General features: G+C 44.8%; 1 protein-coding gene across 8 annotated transcripts in view; it reads left to right on the top strand.

The window, feature by feature from the left end:
* Nucleotides 1–19,532, top strand: part of KDM4A (lysine demethylase 4A) — a 57,504-nt gene that overhangs the window by 2,156 nt on the left and 35,816 nt on the right. For 4 of the 8 annotated variants that reach the window (XM_050961116.1, XM_050961117.1, XM_050961115.1 and 1 more), the window contains exons 2-8: nt 203–378; nt 5,796–5,910; nt 11,911–12,104; nt 14,730–14,779; nt 16,693–16,796; nt 17,402–17,539; nt 18,811–19,061. In XM_050961116.1, coding sequence (XP_050817073.1) covers nt 203–378; nt 5,796–5,910; nt 11,911–12,104; nt 14,730–14,779; nt 16,693–16,796; nt 17,402–17,539; nt 18,811–19,061 — 1,028 coding nt within the window. Of the gene's footprint in view, nt 1–202; nt 379–5,795; nt 5,911–7,031; nt 7,615–8,643; nt 9,236–10,769; nt 10,914–11,910; nt 12,105–14,729; nt 14,780–16,692; nt 16,797–17,401; nt 17,540–18,810; nt 19,062–19,532 lie in introns of those variants that run through there. The other 4 variants (XR_007775351.1, XM_050961120.1, XM_050961118.1 and 1 more) reach the window with 4 other exon arrangements.

Here is a 19,532-nt window from a genome sequence, read left to right as displayed (position 1 = left end):
GTGGGGAGGGGGCATTCCTTCCTGCCAGCAGCAGGTCCGTGCTGGACCAGCGGGGAGGGGCACCTCCCCCTTCCGCAACCCTAAGCCCTTGTAAAGGGGCTTAATAGTCAGTTGTGCGGCTGCACAGCTTAGAGGGAACTTAAGCTCCCAGGTTGAATTTCTGAGTTTTCTGATTTTTGCCTTTTATTCTGTGAACCATCAGGTAATTCCCCCAAAGGAGTGGAAACCGCGAACATGCTATGATGATATTGATGAACTGGTCATCCCGGCTCCAATTCAGCAGGTGGTGACTGGACAATCTGGCCTCTTCACACAGTACAACATCCAGAAGAAGGCTATGACTGTCCGGGAATTTAGAAGAATTGCAAACAGTGACAAGTAAGAGTGTTTGTGCCTGCAGTTTCTTACATCTGTGGGGCTTTTGCATCTGTTACCATCACATAGCTTTCTCTCTATATAGTGTATCGTTAAATGGATTCTCTTGGGTAGAGATATGTAGCTTGTTAACCTTTAAAGAAAACTTCAATGATAACAAAATTTCAATAACACAATGACAATGCAAAAATGTCATATTTAATTAACAGATCTATCTTGCTACATTTTACTTCTTGAAGACAATGGAATTGCGCAAGGATCGATAGCATAATTTGGCCTGGAGAACCTTTATTACATAAGAATGAGCATGCTGGGTTAGACCAGTGGCCCAGTATACTGACTCTGACGTTGGGCAATGCCAGATGCTTCAGAGGGAATGAACAGAACAGGGCACTTACCAAGTGATCCGTCCCTTGTTGGCCAGTCCCAGCTTCTGGGAGACAGAGGTTTGGGGACACCTGGAGCCTGACCATCTTGGCTAATTGCCATTGATGGACAGTGTCCTCCATGAACTTGTCTGATTCTTTTTTTTTTTTTTAATCCAGTTACATTTTTGGCTTTCACAGCATCTCCTAGCAACAAGTTCCATAGGTTGACTGTGTGTTATGTGAAGAAGTGATTCCTTATGTTTACTAGGCAGCAGGTTTAAAACAATTTTACTGGGTGACCTCTGGTTCTTGTATTACATGAAGGGGTAAATAACATTACTTTATTCACTTTCTCTATACCAATCATGATTTTATAGACCTCTCTCAGGTCCCCCCGCCCCCCAAGTCACCTTTTTGTAAGCTGATCAGTCCCAGTCTTTTTAATCTTTTCTTGCATGGAAGCCATTCCATACCTCTAACCATTTTAGTTGCCAATTTGTGTACCTTCAATTCTAATTATCTTTTTTTGAGATGGGGTGACCAGAACTGCACAAAGTATTCGAGATGTGGGCATACCACGGATTTATATAGTGGCATTATATATTCTGTTCTGTTTTATCTATATCTTTCCCAAAGATACCTAACACTTTTTGACTGCCGCTGTACATTGAGTAGATGATTTCAGAAAACCATCCATGATGACTCCCAAGATCTTTCTTCGGTGGTAACAGCTAATTTTTCCCCTTCATTTTGTACATATAGTTGGGATTATGTTTTCCCATGTACATTACTTTGCCTTTACCAACTTTGAATTTCATCTGCCATCTTGTTGCCCAGCTACCCAGATTTGTGAAATCCCTTGGTAACGCTCTGCAGTCTGCTTTCAGCTTAATTATCCTGACGGATTTATGTATTACCTGCGAACTTTTCCACCTCATTGTTTGCTCCCTTTTCCAGATCATTTATGCATATGTTGAACAGCAGTGGTCCCAGTACAGATCCTTGGGGGACCCTGCTATTTACCTCTCCATTCTGAGAACTGACCATTTATTCCTACCCTTTGTTTCCTGTCTTTTATCCAGTTACTGATCCACGAAAGGGCCTTCCCTCTTATCCCATGATTGTTGAGTTTGCTTACGAACCTTTGATGTGAGACCTTGTCAAAGACTTTCTGAAAGTCCAACTGTATTATATCTACAGGATCACTCTTGTCCACGTTTGTTGCTCTCTCCCCCACCCCCCTGATCATTCTAACAGATTGGTGAGGCATGATTTCCCCTTACAAAATTCATGTTGACTCTTCCCTGACACATTGTGTTCATCTGTGTGTCTGATAATTCTGTTCTTTGTTATAATTTCTACCAATTTGCCCGATATTGAAGTTAAGCTTAGTGGCCTGTAGCTGCCAGGATTGCCTCTAGACCCTTTTTAAAGAATGGGCTTTATATAAGCTTTCCGCCAGTCATCTGGTACAGAAGCTGATTTAAATAATAGGTTACATACCGCAGTCAAGTATCAGAGAGGTAGCGGTGTTGGTCTGGATCTGTGAAAAGCAGCAAAGAATCCTGTGGCACCTTATAGACTAACAGATGTATTGGAGCATAAGCTTTCGTGGGTGAATACCCACTTCATGAGATGCATGACGAAGTGGGTATTCACCCACGAAAGCTTATGCTCCAATACGTGTGTTAGTCTACAAGGTGCCACAGAACTTTGTTGCTTTATACCACAGTCAGTAGTTCTGCAAAGTCATGTGAGTTCCTTCAGAACTCTTTGGTGAATATCATCTGGTCCTGGTGACCTGTTACTGTTAAATGTATCCATTTGTTCCAAAACCTTCTCTTCCAAGATCTCAGTCTAGGACAGTTCCTCAGAGTTGACACCTAAAAAGAATGGCTCAGATGTGGGCATCTGTCATAAACAGATAGCTAGGGGTTAATGTTCTTTTACCTATAAAGGGTTAACACAGGGAACCAAACACCTGACCAGAGGACCAATCAGGAAACAAGACTTTTTCAAATCTGGGTGGAGGGAAGTTTTGGGTGTGAGTTCTTTGTTCTTTGTCTTGGGTCTGTGCCCTCTCGGCTCTGAGAGTGATTTTTCTATCTCCAGGTTTTCTAATTTTCTGTTTCCAAGTTGTAAGTACAAGGATAGTAAGACAATAGGTTAATATTGTTTTTTTTTGTATTTACATGTGTGTAGTTGCTGGAATGTTTTAAATTGTATTCTTTTTGGATAAGGCTGTTTATTCATTTTTTCCTTTAAGCAATTGACCCTGTATATTGTCACCTTGATACAGAGACTATTTTTAATGTCTTTTTCTTTCTTTTTTATATAAAGCTTTCTTTTTAAGACCTATTGGAGTTTTTCTTTAGTGGGGACTCCAGGGAATTGAGTCTGCAGCTCACCAGGGAATTGGTGGGAGGAAGAAGTCGGGGGGAAATCTCTTTGTTAGATTTACTAAGCCTGATTTTGCATACCCTCTGGGTGACGGGGGGGGAGAGGTTAGATCTCTCGGTGCTTGTGGTTCAAGGACTTGAAACAGGGAGGGTGGAATCCCTTTGTTTAGATTCACGCAGCTTGCTTCTGTATATCTCTCCAGGAACCCAGGGAGGGAACACCTGGAGGGGAGGAGGGGAAAGGGAAACGGTTTATTCCCCTTTGTTGTGAGATTCAAGGCATCTGAGTCTTGGGGTCCCCCAGGGAAGGTTTTGGGGAGACCACAGTGAGCTAGGCACTGTATAATTCCTAGCTGGTGGCAGCAATTACTAGGTCCAAGCTGGTAACTAAGCTTGGAGGTTTTCATGCTAACACCGATATTTTGGACGCTAAGGTCCAGATCTGGGAAGAAATGTTATGACAGCATCTTTCACATCCTGTGCAGTGAAGACCAATACAGAGAATTCAGGTAGTTTCTCTTCAACTGCCTTGTCTGTCTCGAGTGCTGCTGTAGCACCTTGATTGTCCAGTGACCTCAGTAATTGTTTGGCAGGCTTCCTGCTTCTGATGCACTTAACATTTTTTGTTTTTTTTGCTGTTAGTTGTCTTTTAACATAAGAACGGCTGTACTGGGTCAGCCCAAACATCCGTCTAGCCCAGTATCCTGTCTTCTGACAGTGGCCAATGTCAGGTGCTTCAGAGGGAATGACGGAACAGGTAATCGTTGGGTGATCCATCCCCTGTCACTCATTCTCAGCTTCTGGCAAACAGAGGCTAGGGACACCATCCCTGCCCATCCTAGCTAATAGCCATTGATGGACCCATCCTCCATGAATTTATATAGTTTTTCAAATTCTTTTTTGATCTGTCCAATTATATTCCGTAGTTTATGCTCCTTTCTACTTTTCTTCAGTAGGATTTGATTTCCAGTTTTTAAAGGATGCTTTTTTTTTTGCCTGTCACTGCTTGTTTTGCTCTGGTTAACTGTGGTGGCATTTTTGGTCCTCTGAGATTTTTTTTTTTTTTTAGAACTGATGTACAAGAAGGAAAGGATGCAAATAGACCTGAAGTCCCTACGTATAGTTTAAGGCCAGAAGAGAGCACCAGGTCGTCTAATATGATACCAACACCTCCCAGCACTTGCTCACCAAACCCAACAACCAAAATTACAAGTAGTTTGCAGGGCTGGAAATTAGGAACAAATGGTTCTTCATGATTAACTGGTTTCAGAGTAGCAGCCGTGTTAGTCTGTATCCGCAAAAAGAACAGGAGTACTTGTGGCACCTTAGAGACAAATTATTTGAACATAAGCTTTCGTGGGCTACAGCTCACTTCATCAGATGCATAGAATGGAACATATAGTGAGGAGATATGTGTACATACAGATAACATGAAAAGGTGAGAGTTGCCCAACCAATTCTAAGAGGCTAATTAATTAAGATGAACTGTCAGCAGGAGAAAAACTTATGTAGTGATAATCAAGATGGCCCATTTAAGACAGTTTGACAAGAAGCTGTGAGGATACTTAAGATGGGGAAATAGATTCAATGTGTGCAATGGCTCAGCCATTCCCAGTCTCTGTTGATTGTATCTAGTTTGCATATCAATTCAAGTTCAGCAGTTACTCGTTGGAGTCTGTTTTTGAAGCTTTTCTGTTGCAAAATTGCTACCTTTAAATCTGTTACTGAATGGCCAGGGAGGTTAGTGTTCTACTGGTTTTTGAATGTTATGATTCCTGATGTCAGATTTGTGTCCATTTATTCTTTTGCGTAGAGACTGTCCAGTTTGGCCAATGTACATAGCAGAGGGTTTAACATGATTAACTGAGCGCTCTTGTTCTAGAGTTATTGAAAGACCACAAATTTGGAATCCAGCAATGCTATTTTTATAGTCACTTACTCATAAAACTGAGTTTTAGCCATTTTATTGCAGTGTTTGAAACCCCAAATATGCATTACTATACTAGTTCGTGAGACCCAGAAAGTGAAATTCTGATTAGTTTCCATTGTTCTAGCTGAGAGAAATGTGAAAAATAAACTAGACTTGCATGGTACTGCTACTTTACAAAATAATTGTTAGTAAATTAACTTTTTGAAAAGATATTATTCCCTCACAAGATGTGGCTTGAGAACTAAAGAAGGAACTAATAAAATGCTCATTATTCCATTTTGTACAATGCAGGTTGTTCCTTTAAACAGTAAAGGATAAACTATATGCTTTGCAAAGCTTGCAACTTGCTGTGGGAGTTACGCTGGGGATTAGTATTTCAGTAGCACCTACAGATCCCAACTAAGGTAAGGGTCCCATTTTGCCAGACACTGTACAAAAAGCAGGCGAGGAAACACAGGCACAGAAGTGAAATGACTTGCCCACTGTCACACAACAGGTTATGGCAGAGCAGGAAATAAAGCCTGGGTCTCCTGACTCCCAGCCCAGTGCCCTAGCTGCTAGGAGATATGCTAGATATGCCTCTTTATTCTTTCATTAACTTTTTGAATATAGCTTTCTATCTGCTTTCTTAATTCTGTGCTGTTGCTCTAAACTCTAACGTATTGAGTTGCAAAGTTTTTATTGATTAAATGAGTTGATGGAACAGCTTTTCTTTTTTTTTAGGTACTGCACACCCCGATATACTGACTTTGAGGACCTTGAGCGGAAATACTGGAAGAACCTCACTTTCAATGCCCCCATCTATGGTGCTGATGTTAATGGCACGCTCTATGAGAAGGTGAAGGAAAATGCTTTGTCTTCTAGTAACATAATCATCCTTGTGAATCTTGATAGGGTTTATCATGTAAACAATCTGCCCTGGAATTCAGCTCTGCAAAGTTTCAGAGGTATTTAATGGAATTCATAGCAAATTTCTATCTTCTGACATATATTACCTGGGAGATGCAATCAGTTGTACCTCTAACATATTTGTCATTTAACCAAAATTGTTGAGGCTAACTATAAGCCACAGCATTGAGAGTATTTGTGTTTTTCCATTCATTAGTGCTTCATTGTAATACAGTTGGAAACTCCTGGGAGCCAAAATTAATTGAAAATATAAATATAGGTAAGGTACAAAGCTGACAGTAGTGCTAATGTGCTTACGAGTACAAATGAACTTGAAATGGAAAGTATCAGGAAGCACGTATCACCTGTGTATCCTGCTGCTGTACACCGTTTTGTGGGGGACTCTTTGTTGTTTGATAAATTTATTGTGGTGTGACTCACCCTGATAGCTGTGACATGCTGATAACTATCAGAACTGAGTGCATAATCTTGCAGCCACATTTTGCCTGTAAGAGTTTTAGACTAGAACAGTAGTTTTCAAACTGTGGTCTGTAGCCCTGTGGGGGTCCTCAAACTGTCTAAGGGGTCTATTCCAGTCTTTTAACGGGGTTGGAAGAAAACACAGTGATAGGAAGGAAAACATGACAGTTCTGGATGCTGAAATCCTCTTCCCATTGGACAGGGCTGGTATAGTGGGTGGTGGTGCATGCTTTCTACACCTGTCCTGAGAGTCTGTGGCCTGGGCTACACTACGCGTTTAAACCGAATTTAGCAGCATTAAACCGATTTAACCCTGCACCCGTCCACACAACGAGGCCCTTTATATTGATATAAAGGGCTCTTTAAACTGGTTTTTGTACTCCTCCCCGACGAGAGGAGTAGCGCTGAAATCGGTATTGCCATGTCGGATTAGGATTAGTGTGGCCGCAAATCGATGGTATTGGCCTCCGGGAGGTATCCCACAGTGCACCACTGTGACCACTCTGGAAAGCAATCTGAACTCGGATGCACTGGCCAGGTAGACAGAGAAAACCCTGCGAACTTTTTGAATTTCATTTCCTGTTTGGCCAGCGTGGAGAGCTCACCAGCACAGGTGACCATGCAGAGCTCATCGGTACAGGTAACAATGCAGTCTCCTGAGAATCGAAAAAGAGCTCCAGCATGGACCGCACGGGAGGTACTGGATCTGATCGCTGTATGGGGAGAGGATTCCGTGCTAACAGAACTCCGTTCCAAAAGACAAAATGAAAAAACATTTGAAAAAATTTCCAAGGCCATGATGAAGAAAGGCCACACCAGAGACTCAGTGCAGTGCCGTGTGAAAGTTAAGGAGCTCAGACAAGCCTACCAGAAAACCAAAGAAGCAAACGGAAGGTCCAGGGCAGGGCCGAAAACATGCCGCTTCTACGCTGAGCTGCATGCAATTGTAGTGGGGTCCGCCACCAGTTCCCCACCCCGTCCCTGGATTCTGAGGGGGGGGTAGTAATCTCAGCCATGGCTGAGGATTCTGCGGACGGGGAAGAGGAGGAGGACGAGCTTGCAGAGAGCACACAGCACTCCGTTTTCCCCAACAGCCAGGAGCTTTTTCTCACCCAGACAGAATTACCCTCCCAAGCCAGTAGCCCAGACAATGAAGCCATGGAAGCGACCTCTGGTGAGTGTACCTTTGTAAATATAAAACATAGTTTAAAAGCAAGCGTTTTTTAATGATTAATTTGCCCTGAGGACTTGGGATGCATTCCCAGCCAGTACAGTTACTGGAAAAGTCTGTTAACATGTCTGGGGATGGAGCGGAAATTCTCCAGGGACATCTCCATGAAGCTCTCCTGGAGGTACTCCAAAAGCTTTTGCAGAAGGTTTCTGGGCAGGGCAGCCTTATTCCGTTCTCCATGGTAGGACACTTGACCACGCCATGCAGGTAGCAAGTGATCTGGTATCATTGCATGACAAAGCCTAGCTGCGTATGGTCTCGGTGATTGCTGGGATTCAAGCAACATCCGTTCTTTATCTCACTGTGTTGTCCTCACGAGAGTGATATTGTTCATGGTAACCTAGTTGAAATTCAGGAATTTAATTAAGGGGACAGAGATGGCCATTCCTACTGGGCTGTTTGCCTGTTGCTTAAAATAAATCCTTCCTTGCAGGTAGCCAAGCAGGGGGAGGGGAGGTGGGGGGGAATGGTGCTGAGCTTTTTCGTGTTTGGCTAGCAGGGATCTTTCCTGCTACCAGCCACGCGGTGCGGGGGGAAGAGGAGTGTTTAGCAGTGATCTTCCATGATACTAGCCATGCGGTGGGGGGAGGGGTAAAGCAATCATCCCAGAGAATTGGATAGGGGGGTGGTTTCTGCTACTGCATGTTAACAGGAAAGAAGCAGCACTGAATGAGATTTGCTTGGTATTTGGGAAAGGAGGGCACTTTGTATATGAAGGCTGCAGAAGCCGAAAGACAATGGCTTACCATGGCCGCATGCAAGCTGAATTCTGCTGCCCGGATCTGCATCTGTGAGGTCTCTAACACCAGAGCCGCAGGCGCTCAATATTAAGATGCAAAATGCAACCTTGTAATGAAATCACATGTGCTATGTAAGGTGAATAGTGTTGTTCACCATGAAAGAGTATAAGCATTATTCTGTAAAATGTATCTTTTTAAATACTTCTCTCCCTTTCTTCCCTCCCTCATGCAGCTGCAAATTTTTCAAGCCTCCGTACTCCATCCCAAAGGCTATCTCAGATAAGACGGCGGGAACAAAAAGAGACGAGACGAAATGTCATGGAAGTGACCCGCAATGAAAGAGCTCATCTGAATGAGTGCAAGGACATGGTATCAATTACAGGAAAGATGCCAGTGAACGTGAGGATAGGAGGGATGCTCGAGACGAGAGGTGGCGGCAGGAAGATCAGAGGTGTAGGTAGGAAGATCGGCGGTGGCGGGATGCAACGCTGGGGCTGCTGCATGATCAAACTGACATCCTCCGACGTCTGGTGGAGCTTCAGGAACAGCAGCAGGATCAGAGTGCCGCTGCAGCCCCTGTGTAACCACCCTCACCATGTTCCATATCTTCCTCACCCAGATGTGTAAGAACACGTGGGGGAAGGCTTCGTGCACCCACCCACTCCACCCCCGTGGACAGCCCAACCAAAAGGCTGTCATTACTTCGATATTTTTTTAGTGGTCTTTTCCTTCCCTCCTATCCTCCTCCCAACCACATCCGGGCTACCTTGTCATTTCTCTCCCTCTTTTTATAATGACTTAATAAAGAATACATGATTTTTAAACGATAGTGACTTTATTTCCTTAAGCAAGCTGTAATCGAAGGGGGAGGGTGGGTTGCTTATAGGGAGTGAGTCAATCAAGGGGGGGTGTTCATCATGGGGAAACAAACACAACAGTCACACCATACCCTGGCCCGTGATCAAACTCGTTTTCAAAGCTTCTCTGATGCGCACCGCTTCCTGGTGTGCTCTTCTAATCGCCCTGGTGTCTGGCTGCACGTAATCAGCGGCCAGGTGATTTGCCTCAGCCTCCCACCCTCCCATAAAGGTCTCCTCCTTACTCTCACAGAGATTGTGGAGCACACAGCAAGCAGCAATAACAATGGGGACATTGGTTTGGCTGAGGTCTAAGCGAGTCAGTAAGGTGCGCCAGCACGCCTTTAAAGGGCCAAATGCACATTCTACCACCATTCTGCACTTGCTCAGCCTGTAGTTGAACAGCTCCTGACTACTGTCCAGGCTGCCTGTGTATGGCTTCATGAGCCATGGCATCAAGGGGTAGGCTGGGTCCCCCAGGATAACTACAGGCATTTCAACATCCCCAACTATTGTTTCCTGGTCTGGGAAGTAATTCCCCTGCTGCAGCCATTTAAACAGAGTAGTATTCCTGAAGATGCAAGTGTCATGAATCCTTCCTGGCCCTCCCACGTGGATGTTGGTGAAACGTCCCTTGTGATCCACCAGTGCTTGCAGCACCATTGAAAAGTACCCCTTGTGGTTTGTGTACTGGGTGCCCTGGTGCTCTGGTGCCAAGATAGGGATATGAGTTCCATCTATCGCCCCACCACAATTAGAGAATCCCATTGCAGCAAAGCCATCCACTATGACCTGCACGTTTCCCAGAGTCACGATCTTTCGTAGCAGCAGCTTGATGATCGCTTCGGCTACTTGCATCACAGCAGCCCCCACAGTAGATTTTCCCACTCCAGATTGATTCCCGACTGACCGGTAGCTGTCGGCGTTGCAAGCTTCCAGAGGGCTGTTGCCACTCGCTTCTCAACTGTGAGGGCTGCTCTCATCTTGGTATTCTGGCGTTTCAGGGCAGGGGAAAGCAAGTCACAAAGTTCCATGAAAGTGCCCTTACGCATGCGAAAGTTTCGCAGCCACTGCAAATCGTCCCAAACCCGCAAAACTATGCGGTCCCACGAGTCTGTGCTTGTTTCCTGGGCCCAAAATCGGCGTTCAGTAGCTAGAACCTGCCCCATTACCAGCAGGATCTCCAAAGCGCAGGGGCCCACAGTTTGAGAGAATTCTGTGTCCATGTCCTCATCACTCTCGTCGCCGCGCTGCCATAGCCGCCGCCTCCTCGCCTGGCTTTGCAGGTCCTGGTTCAGCATAGACTGCACGAGAATGCACGAGGTGTTTACAACGTCCAGAATTGCGGTCTTGATCTGAGCAGGATCCGTGCTTGCTGTGCTATGGCGTTTGCACAGTTCACCCAGGAAAAAAGGCGCGAAACGGTTGTCTGATGCTTTCACGGAGGGTGGGGTGAGGCTGTACCCAGAACCACCCGCGACAATGTTTTTTGCCCCATCAGGCACTGGGATCTCAGCCCAGAATTCCAAGGGGCGGAGGAGACTGCGGGAACTACGGGATAGTTACCCACAGTGCAACGTTCCAGAAATCGACGCTAGCCTTGGTACATGGACGCACACCACCGAATTAATGTGCTTAGTGTGGCTGCGTGCATTCGACTTTATACAATCTGTTTTACAAAACCGGTTTATGTAAAATCGGAATAATCCTGTAGTGTAGACATTCCCTGTGTGGCTCACCCAGAAGTGTTTGTCTGTAGAGCAGGGGTGGGCAAACTGTGGCCTGTGGGCCGGATGCGTCCCGTCAGGGCTTTGGATCCACCCTGCGGGATTGCCACCCCCGTGGCCACGCGGGTCCCACGCTGCTCCCAGAAGCGACCGGCACGATGTCCCTGCAGCCCCTGGGGGATGGGGAAGCAGAGGGCTCAGAGTGCCGCATTCACCTGCAGCTACCTCCCCCGAAGCTCCCACTGGCTGGGAATGGGGAGCCTGCCTGAGCCCCGATGTGCGCTGCTGCCATCCTGGAGCCGCTCTAGGTAAGCGGTGCCAGGTCAGAGCTTGAATCCCTCCAGCACCCCATAGTCCAATCCACTGCCCTGAGCTCCCTGCCCATAGCACCCTGTTGTATTCTGCACACTCTCCTGCACCCCAACCTTCTGCCTTGAGACCCTCGTAAGCCCTGCACCCCTTATCCGCCCCAACTGCTTGCCCTGAGCCCCTTCCTGCACACCACACCCCAATCCCCTGCCCCAGCCCGACGTTCATGGCCCTGCATGCCATTTCCCGATCCAGATGTGATCCTCAGACCAAAAAGTTTGCCCATTCCTGCTCTAGAGTCTGGGGGATTTCAGATTCACGTCATGCATGTCCCTCTGATTTCTGGCCTTTATGCTGAGATGTTAATGAGGGGTGTAATTTGTAGCAGTTAAACGTAGGCTAATGGAAAATGAGACTTGTATTTAAAAAGGGAGAGGGGGGAGTCACTGGGAGGTGAAGACTTCGAATTGCTCAGCAAAATTGAAAAACAAATCTCTGTCTCAAAGTACAGAGTGATGTAGGGGTGAGTGTTTATATAACTGCTGTCTTGCTAACAAGTTGCTTTCCTTGTTGATTCTTGCTTAATATGAGCTTCATGTTTTGCAGCATATACGTGAGTGGAATATTGGCAGGTTGAACACAATCCTGGACGTAGTGGAGAATGAAAGTGGCATAACCATTGAGGGAGTCAATACCCCTTATCTCTACTTCGGCATGTGGAAAACCTCATTTGCCTGGCATACTGAGGACATGGACCTCTATAGTATTAATTACTTACACTTTGGAGAACCCAAGTCATGGTAAGGTTTCTTGGAGCAGTCTCCAATAGTTTATGGTATTCTCTTTTTAGTAAATCTTGGAGTCCCTCGATAAATGAGGAGGGACAGATGGACAAACAAGGGATAGAGATTACTAGGAATACAGTGGGGTTTTTCCTCCTTCTCCTCAGGCTACTGCTCCCTTACGCCCTGGGAATTGTGTGCCACTGCGCATGCACATAATTCATGTCCCCCACAGATTTCTTTCCTTCCCTGCAGAAAAATTACTTCCAACGGGAAAGCCAAGGGAAGCTACAAGAGAGGTCATGTGCCCCTCCCCAGTAGTGCAGGTGCATCATTTCATGCTCCAGCAGCTGGTGGAGAAAGCAGGGCTGGGGACACCCTGGCCAGTGGCTCATACCCTGCGCCAGGCTCAGCTCTAATCCTGGCCTGGGTGGGGAAAGAGGAGGCTGGGACTTCCTCTTCCTCTGCAGGGAGTGGCCAGGGCTGAGACACACCCACTCCCAGAAACCTCTCCCAGCTGCAGGGAGCTTTGTACTCTCCTGCTTCCTGCCACTATCACTCCTTGGCCACGGGAGGGGTCACTGTACAGGGAACTGCTCCCCCATCTGCCCAACCCCTGTGCATCTCCAGATCTCCCTCACTGAGCTTCACCCCTTGCGTCTGGAGCCGTCCTGCACCCAGACTCCCCGCAGAACCCCACCCCTCCCTTGCATCCAGACCCCTGCTAAGCCCCCTGCATTTGAACTCCCCAACCCAGCTGCATCCGGACTCCTATCCCACCAAGCACCACTCCCCCACCACCTAGACTTGCCGTGGCAAGTCCCAACCACCTTCACCTGGACACCTCTGCAGAGTCCCATTCCCCTGCACACACCCATGAGCCCCTCTGCAGCCAGATTACCCAGGCCGCTCACTGAACCCCTGTGCATCCAGATTGGCCCAACAGAATCCTCTCACCCCACACTAAACCCCTCTGCACTTGGATCCTGCCAGGAGGAGCCTACCCAGCCCACATCTGGATCAAGGGTCAGGGCTGGGCATGCATGTGAGACTTTGTCTCTCTTGCTTTGTATCTTGGTGCGCCTAGTGTGTAGAGACATGTAGCACCAGTAGTGTGGGAACAGAAGGATGAGAACTGTTGAGTTAAATTATACTAGACCTACCAGAAAAGCCTCTCATCTAGGTATTTTTAACGTCATCGATGAAAAGAGTTAGTTGTGTTGCACCTTAGAACTTGATTGCAGTTGACTGTTAGGAGACCAATAAATGGTGGAAATTCTCGCTGCTTAGTGCTATTGTTTCAGTTGGGGGCAATTAATTACTGCAGCAAGAAGGGTTAGAAATTGTTTCGGGGGGGGGAGGGGCGGAAACAAAGTGTAGAGTACATGAAAGGAATATGCATATCCTTAAAGTGCAAAGCTTGTGTGAGTGCTTTATCTTCTTAATCCCTTCCACATTAGTACTATGTTCGCTAATGTAGTTCCAACTTCTCCCTCTTTGTTATGCCTTTTGCTGCACAAACATGCTATGATTTCAAGTACTTCAGAGACTTCTCCCCAGACTTTTGCCTAAGCAAACAAGAGATTTGATATTTTAGAGGAAGTGATGACCAATTATTGGGTTATTTTACGTAGAATGCAATAGTGACATGTGCTTGATAAAACACCCTTACTACAATTTTTATCAAACTAAGCAAATGTGTAGTGAGAAGAATTACGTAAAGTGGAGCCTGGTGGACAGACAGTTAAACTGGTCAGCCTGTTGTAATCCTCAACAGTGAGGGGGATTTTAAATTCCTCTTGTTGTAACTTAAAAGGGTGGTGGGTCATCCTGACCTAAATGTTTTTCTTCTCTATTTGGAGGTTTCCAATGGGGAGCCCTCTCTCACTGGAGGAACTGTGCATTTCCAGCACAGGGGTACAGGAGAGTAGGGGAGCACTCTTTGATAGGAGTGCTTTGAGTGCATGGTTAGGAATGCCTTAAAAAGAATGGAGTCCTTAGGGGCGCAGTTTGGTACCTTTGTCAAGCATGGCATTTTCTGTAGTGCAGACACAGCATTGGATCTGGATATTTTTTCGGTGACGGATGTCTGCCAGGAAGGGCATCTATAGCAGAGGTGAAATTAAATGTTGCTCTTTTTTTCTGTTTTAGTGTGAATCCAGGTGGGAAACTGGCTTTTCCAATGGGGGAGAATAAACTATGTAGCGGGATCCTCTGGGAGACCCATGGGCTCCCTTGTATTACCCATGTCTCAAACAATGTTCTCTTCCAGCAATCTGTCTGCAACTAACAGGAGGCTCAAATGCTAATTTGAACTATCAGGTACATTTCCCAACTTGTTCATGTTGGAAAGCAGCTGTTTAAGTTTCCAGGCTGTTGAAGAGACAGAAATAGATGGATTTTTCCTGTATGTAACACCGTCAAATCAATACGTCACTGGCCTAACTGATCGTTTCACCAGTAATTCTCTTGTCCGTCCTTAGAGAAAAGGTAAAATTGAGTGAGCTAATAAAGGCTGGTGGGATAAGTAGGCAATCTACATCTTGCTGACTGTTCTATATTTGAAGTTGTAAGTGGATTTTTTTTAAAAGAAGCAAACTCTTTCTTGTCCCCTTTTTTACTGGTTTACTCTTGTGACTCCAGGTATTCCATCCCTCCAGAGCATGGGAAGCGACTGGAGCGACTTGCCAAAGGTAATAATTCAGTTCTTCTTGGTCCTGATCCTACATGGGGTGGGGGGATAATTATGATCGGCTTCAGGTCAATGCCTGACTGTAACTGCTTACTGTATTCATGTGGGTGTGGACCATAGTTCTGTATGTGGTGATAGAATTGTTTTCATAACTTGTCACTTGATGATATGGGGTTATTCCTGTGTGTTTCTTTCTGTAAGAGGAACACTCTAGACAAAAATGTTTTATAAAGTAAAACTAAGGCTATAAAAACTGTACTCACTCCACTGTTCATCTTCAAGTTTTTGCCCTTAATTGAGCTTGGTCTATGGAATTGGACTGATTTAATCTTGCATTCTGCATGATGCACAACCATGAACATAAGAACGGCCGTACTGGGTCAGACCAAAGGTCCCTCTAGCCCAGAATCTGTCTACCGACAGTGGCCAATGCCAGGTGCCCCAGAGGGAGTGAAGCTAACAGATAATGATCAAGTGATCTCTCTCCTGTCATCCATCTCCATCCTCTGACAAACAAAGGCTAGGAACACCATTCCTTACCCATCCTGGCTAATAGCCATTTATGGACTTAACCACCATGAATTTATCCAGTTCCCTTTTAAATGCTCAGAGGGGTAGCCGTGTTAGTCTGGATCTGTAAAAGCAGCAAAGAATCCTGTGGCACCTTATAGACTAACAGACGTTTTGGAGCATGAGCTTTCGTGGGTGAATACCCACTTCTTCAGATGCATCTGAAGAAGTGGGTATTCACCCATGAAAGCTCATGCTCCAAAACGTCTGTTAGTCTATAAGGTGCCACAGGATTCTTTGCTGCTTTTAAATGCTGTTATAGTCCCAGCCTTCACAACCTCCTCAGGTGAGGATTTCCACAAGTTGACTGTGCGCTGCATGAAGAAGAACTTCCTTTTATTTGTTTTAAACCTGCTGTCTATTAATTTCATTTGGTGACCCCTAGTTCTTGTATTATGGGAATAAGTAACTTATAAGTACAACTTTTCTTATCCACTTTCTCCACATCACTCATGATTTTATATACCTCTATCATATCCTCCCTTAGTCTCCTCTTTTCCAAGCTGAAGAGTCCTAGCCTCTTTAATCTTTCCTCATAAGGGACCCTCTCCAAACCCCTAATCATTTTAGTTGCCCTTTTCTGAACTTTTTCTAGTGGCAGTATGTCTTTTTTTGAGGTGAGGAGACCACATCTGTACACAGTATTCGAGATGTGGGCGTACCATGGATTTATATAAGAGCAATAATATATTCAGTCTTATTCTCTATCCCTTTTTTAATGATTCCTAACATCCTGTTTGCTTTTTTTTGACCACCTCTGCACACTGTGTGGACATCTTCAGAGCATGCCATTGCTTATGGGTTTTAATAATACAGGATTATTATTAAATCCCCATGAGCTGTCTTCATTGATTGTTACTAAAATTTCAACACCTGGTCTGTTCATATTGTTTTTGTTGAACTTCTTTAAAAGGCTGCATTTTGAACATAAACTACTTGGTTGCCATGTATTAAAAACTTAACTTTCCAAAATAGGAAGTTACCCATCCGTTGCTGACACTTGAATTTGCTTAAAAGGCAAGAAAAGAATATGCAGACTGTCTTTTCTCTCTTGATAAAGGTTTCTGTTGACTTGGGGAAGGTAACTGCACCCCATACCCCCCTATATTGTACAGAAGGCCTCTTTAAGGTCTGCAGCTATATCTGCTTAGGTCACCAATCTGATTTCTGACCATGTCTTCCTTACATAGTATAGTCCAGAATGGAATACACCTATTCTAGGCCAGAGACAACATACTTTGTGTGAGCAGTAACTTTCCTACTAGAGTACTGATTAACTAACTTACTCTTTCTCGATTACAGCAGCAGAGCGTTCAACATCTCTCCATACTTTTCTTTAAACAGGCTTCTTTCCAGGAAGTGCCCAGAGTTGTGAAGCTTTTCTCCGTCACAAGATGACCCTCATCTCTCCATTGATATTGAAGAAATATGGCATCCCATTTGATAAGGTGAAGGGAAAAGGCCTGGGATACTTTTAAGTACAGCAAATTCAGTCAAAGGTTTCCAGAATGTCTGCTGGATTGCAGGGTGGGGATTTCTGAGGAGGGCAGATGAGAAGGGATTTTTTTAAAGCTAATCAGCAAAAGAAAATTTTTAAAGTGTAAATTCTTATGCACATGTGGCTAGGACTTCTAGAAGTATGCACAATAAACCTGTATCTTCTGTGGTCTTGGGTTGTCTGACATTGTCTGCTTATGTAGATGAATTGCTGAGGACCTGTGTTTTGCCAACAGTTTTCTGTTGTATATTCAATACTGTGCTATGGAGACTAGTTTTGAACTGTAGTTCATTACACTGCAATAGGGGACCTGAGTAGGGCATGAATCTATTTGCTTGCCTGGCCAGTATAACTTGAAATAAACATTTTAAGTCATTTTGTCGTCTTTGCAATTTTACCAGCTGCTGCTGAGTGAGTCTCTCCTGCATGGTAAGGAAACAGTGAAAATTCTTGCATAAGAAGAGAGTAAAGGCAGCTTGTATATCAAACCCAGGAGAATGAGAACTGTTTTTTTGTGACCCAGTTAACAGTCTGCGTGGACTTCCCTTCTTTTAGGTGACACAGGAAGCTGGAGAATTCATGATAACATTCCCTTATGGTTATCATGCTGGCTTTAATCATGGGTTTAATTGTGCTGAATCTACCAACTTTGCTACTCTTCGGTGGATTGAATATGGAAAACAGTCTGTGTTAGTAAGTGGTCTATTGTCTTTTTTTTTATTGCATATGAAAAAACCCACTTTGGTGTATTTTTTGACAGCTGATTCTTTGATGCTCTAGAAGAAACCATTGTTTCTATCTAATATAACTACAGGCAGCAGAGTCAAATGAGCCTCTTATCTAATGGTTTGGTGCCCATTTAGAATCTGGGCAGCAAATAATGGAACATCGATCTCTTCTTCTGGATATATCAGGTTGGATCATATTAAGGGTTTAGAGCATAATAGATTAAACCTATAACTGCTGTGTAAGGCTGAGGTGGTACTGGAAGGTTGCACATAATGGCATGGTCTTAGGCCTAGTTTACACAGAGTTTTTGTACTATAGCTATTTCTCTTAGAGATGTGGTTTTTGTACTGAGGTAATTAAATTGGCACAACCCCTAGTGGGACATTATATCATTATAAAGGTGCCTTATACTAGTATAACTTATTCTGCTTTCCTTAAGGGAATAGACTACATTGGTATAAACACCTTTATATCGATATAACTGGTTGTACTGCCCTACTTCTGCTAGGATAGTTAAAGTGATACAACTTTTGTGTGTAGACAAGCCCACAAATAGAATGCTGTTTGCCAGAGGATTCGACTAAAAAAATCTATGAAGTGCTAGAGCCTGTTCAGTCCAAACAGTCGCTCCCTCTCACCACCATGCAGACTATCCTTACTTTCCCACCCTGGACACACACTCACTGCTTGAGATTTGCTAGCCCTGGAATTAACTCTGGACAAGAGGGGTCAACTTTTAGCCACTAAGCAGAGAACTTTTGAAGTGAAAGACCTGTCCATGGACCCAACTGCATTCTCATCCAAGCTACAAAGTTATTTAAGCTTCATCTCTGCAATGTAAAGATCAGAGGACCCAGAGCAGAAATTTCTGTGAGTGAGTTCCAGCAACCTGCAAATTGGGTTGGTGCTGTTAACTAAGTGGATAACTCCACCAGTAGGCTGATACACTCTGGCCTGGTTTTTCTTCTTGGCTAGCAACCTGCTCTCTCTCCTTGTTTCTGTTCTTTCATTTTTGTTGGCTTCTTTGCGTGATCTTAGACAAGCCATTTAATCTTTGTCCTCTCTGATTCCCCGGTTATAATAGGTGGACAATTCTGACAAGGGAGATTTTAGATGTGAAAGTCTCACCACTTGAAGATATTTCGGATCAGTTGAGCAACAAAAAAACAAAGTGGTATTGGGTTGGAAAATAAAATGCTTGTGTAATTGGCCTAGTGTCTTCTGTGCAACTGCAGTGCTCATGTCGGAAGGATATGGTGAAGATCTCCATGGATGTTTTTGTGAGGAAATACCAGCCAGATCGCTACAAGCTCTGGAAAGCTGGGAAAGATGTGACTACCATTGACCACACTCTTCCCACACCAGAGGCAGCAGAGTTCTTCAAGGGGGAGCTTCTCCAGAAAGTCAAGAATGGGAAGCAGTGCAGTGAGGAAATAGAAGCTGAGGAGTCATGTAAAGAGGATGTGGACATGGACGAAAAGAAGAGGTATGTCACATAGTGGTGAACGCTTCTCTGTTCAATGACAAGCCAGTGCAATCTGTTGCGTTGGAATGCTTTACGTTCCTATGGAACAGTAGCAGCTGGGACTGGGCAGGTTCCTGTCTCAGGAAGAAGATTTGCTTTTCACTAAAGTGGTTAGGTCCAAGCTGATTTGTGTCTGTCAGGGGAGGATTGACAGGGAGCCATACAACAGCACTAGCTTGGTCCACCATGGTTTGCCTACTTGGGTCATTGCTGTGAAAAGCCTGAAGTTGGGGAGCAGTGCTGTATGTTGGAGACCAGAGCAAAGCAGCATTCTGGTGGGATTATGGAAACATTCTCCATGGCCAAATTCCAGCAGCATCAGTGCTGGAGCTGCCATGATAGTACACAATTCCTATTCATTGTTGCTTAAGGAATAGTTGAACAGTGATGTCTAAGGTAGAGGTCTTGAATTTTACTTAAGGGAAGGTGATG

This window comes from Gopherus flavomarginatus, chromosome 7 (genome assembly GCF_025201925.1).
Source record: "Gopherus flavomarginatus isolate rGopFla2 chromosome 7, rGopFla2.mat.asm, whole genome shotgun sequence".
NCBI lineage: Eukaryota > Metazoa > Chordata > Testudines > Testudinidae > Gopherus > Gopherus flavomarginatus.
This window is presented reverse-complemented; position numbering and strand designations above follow the sequence as displayed.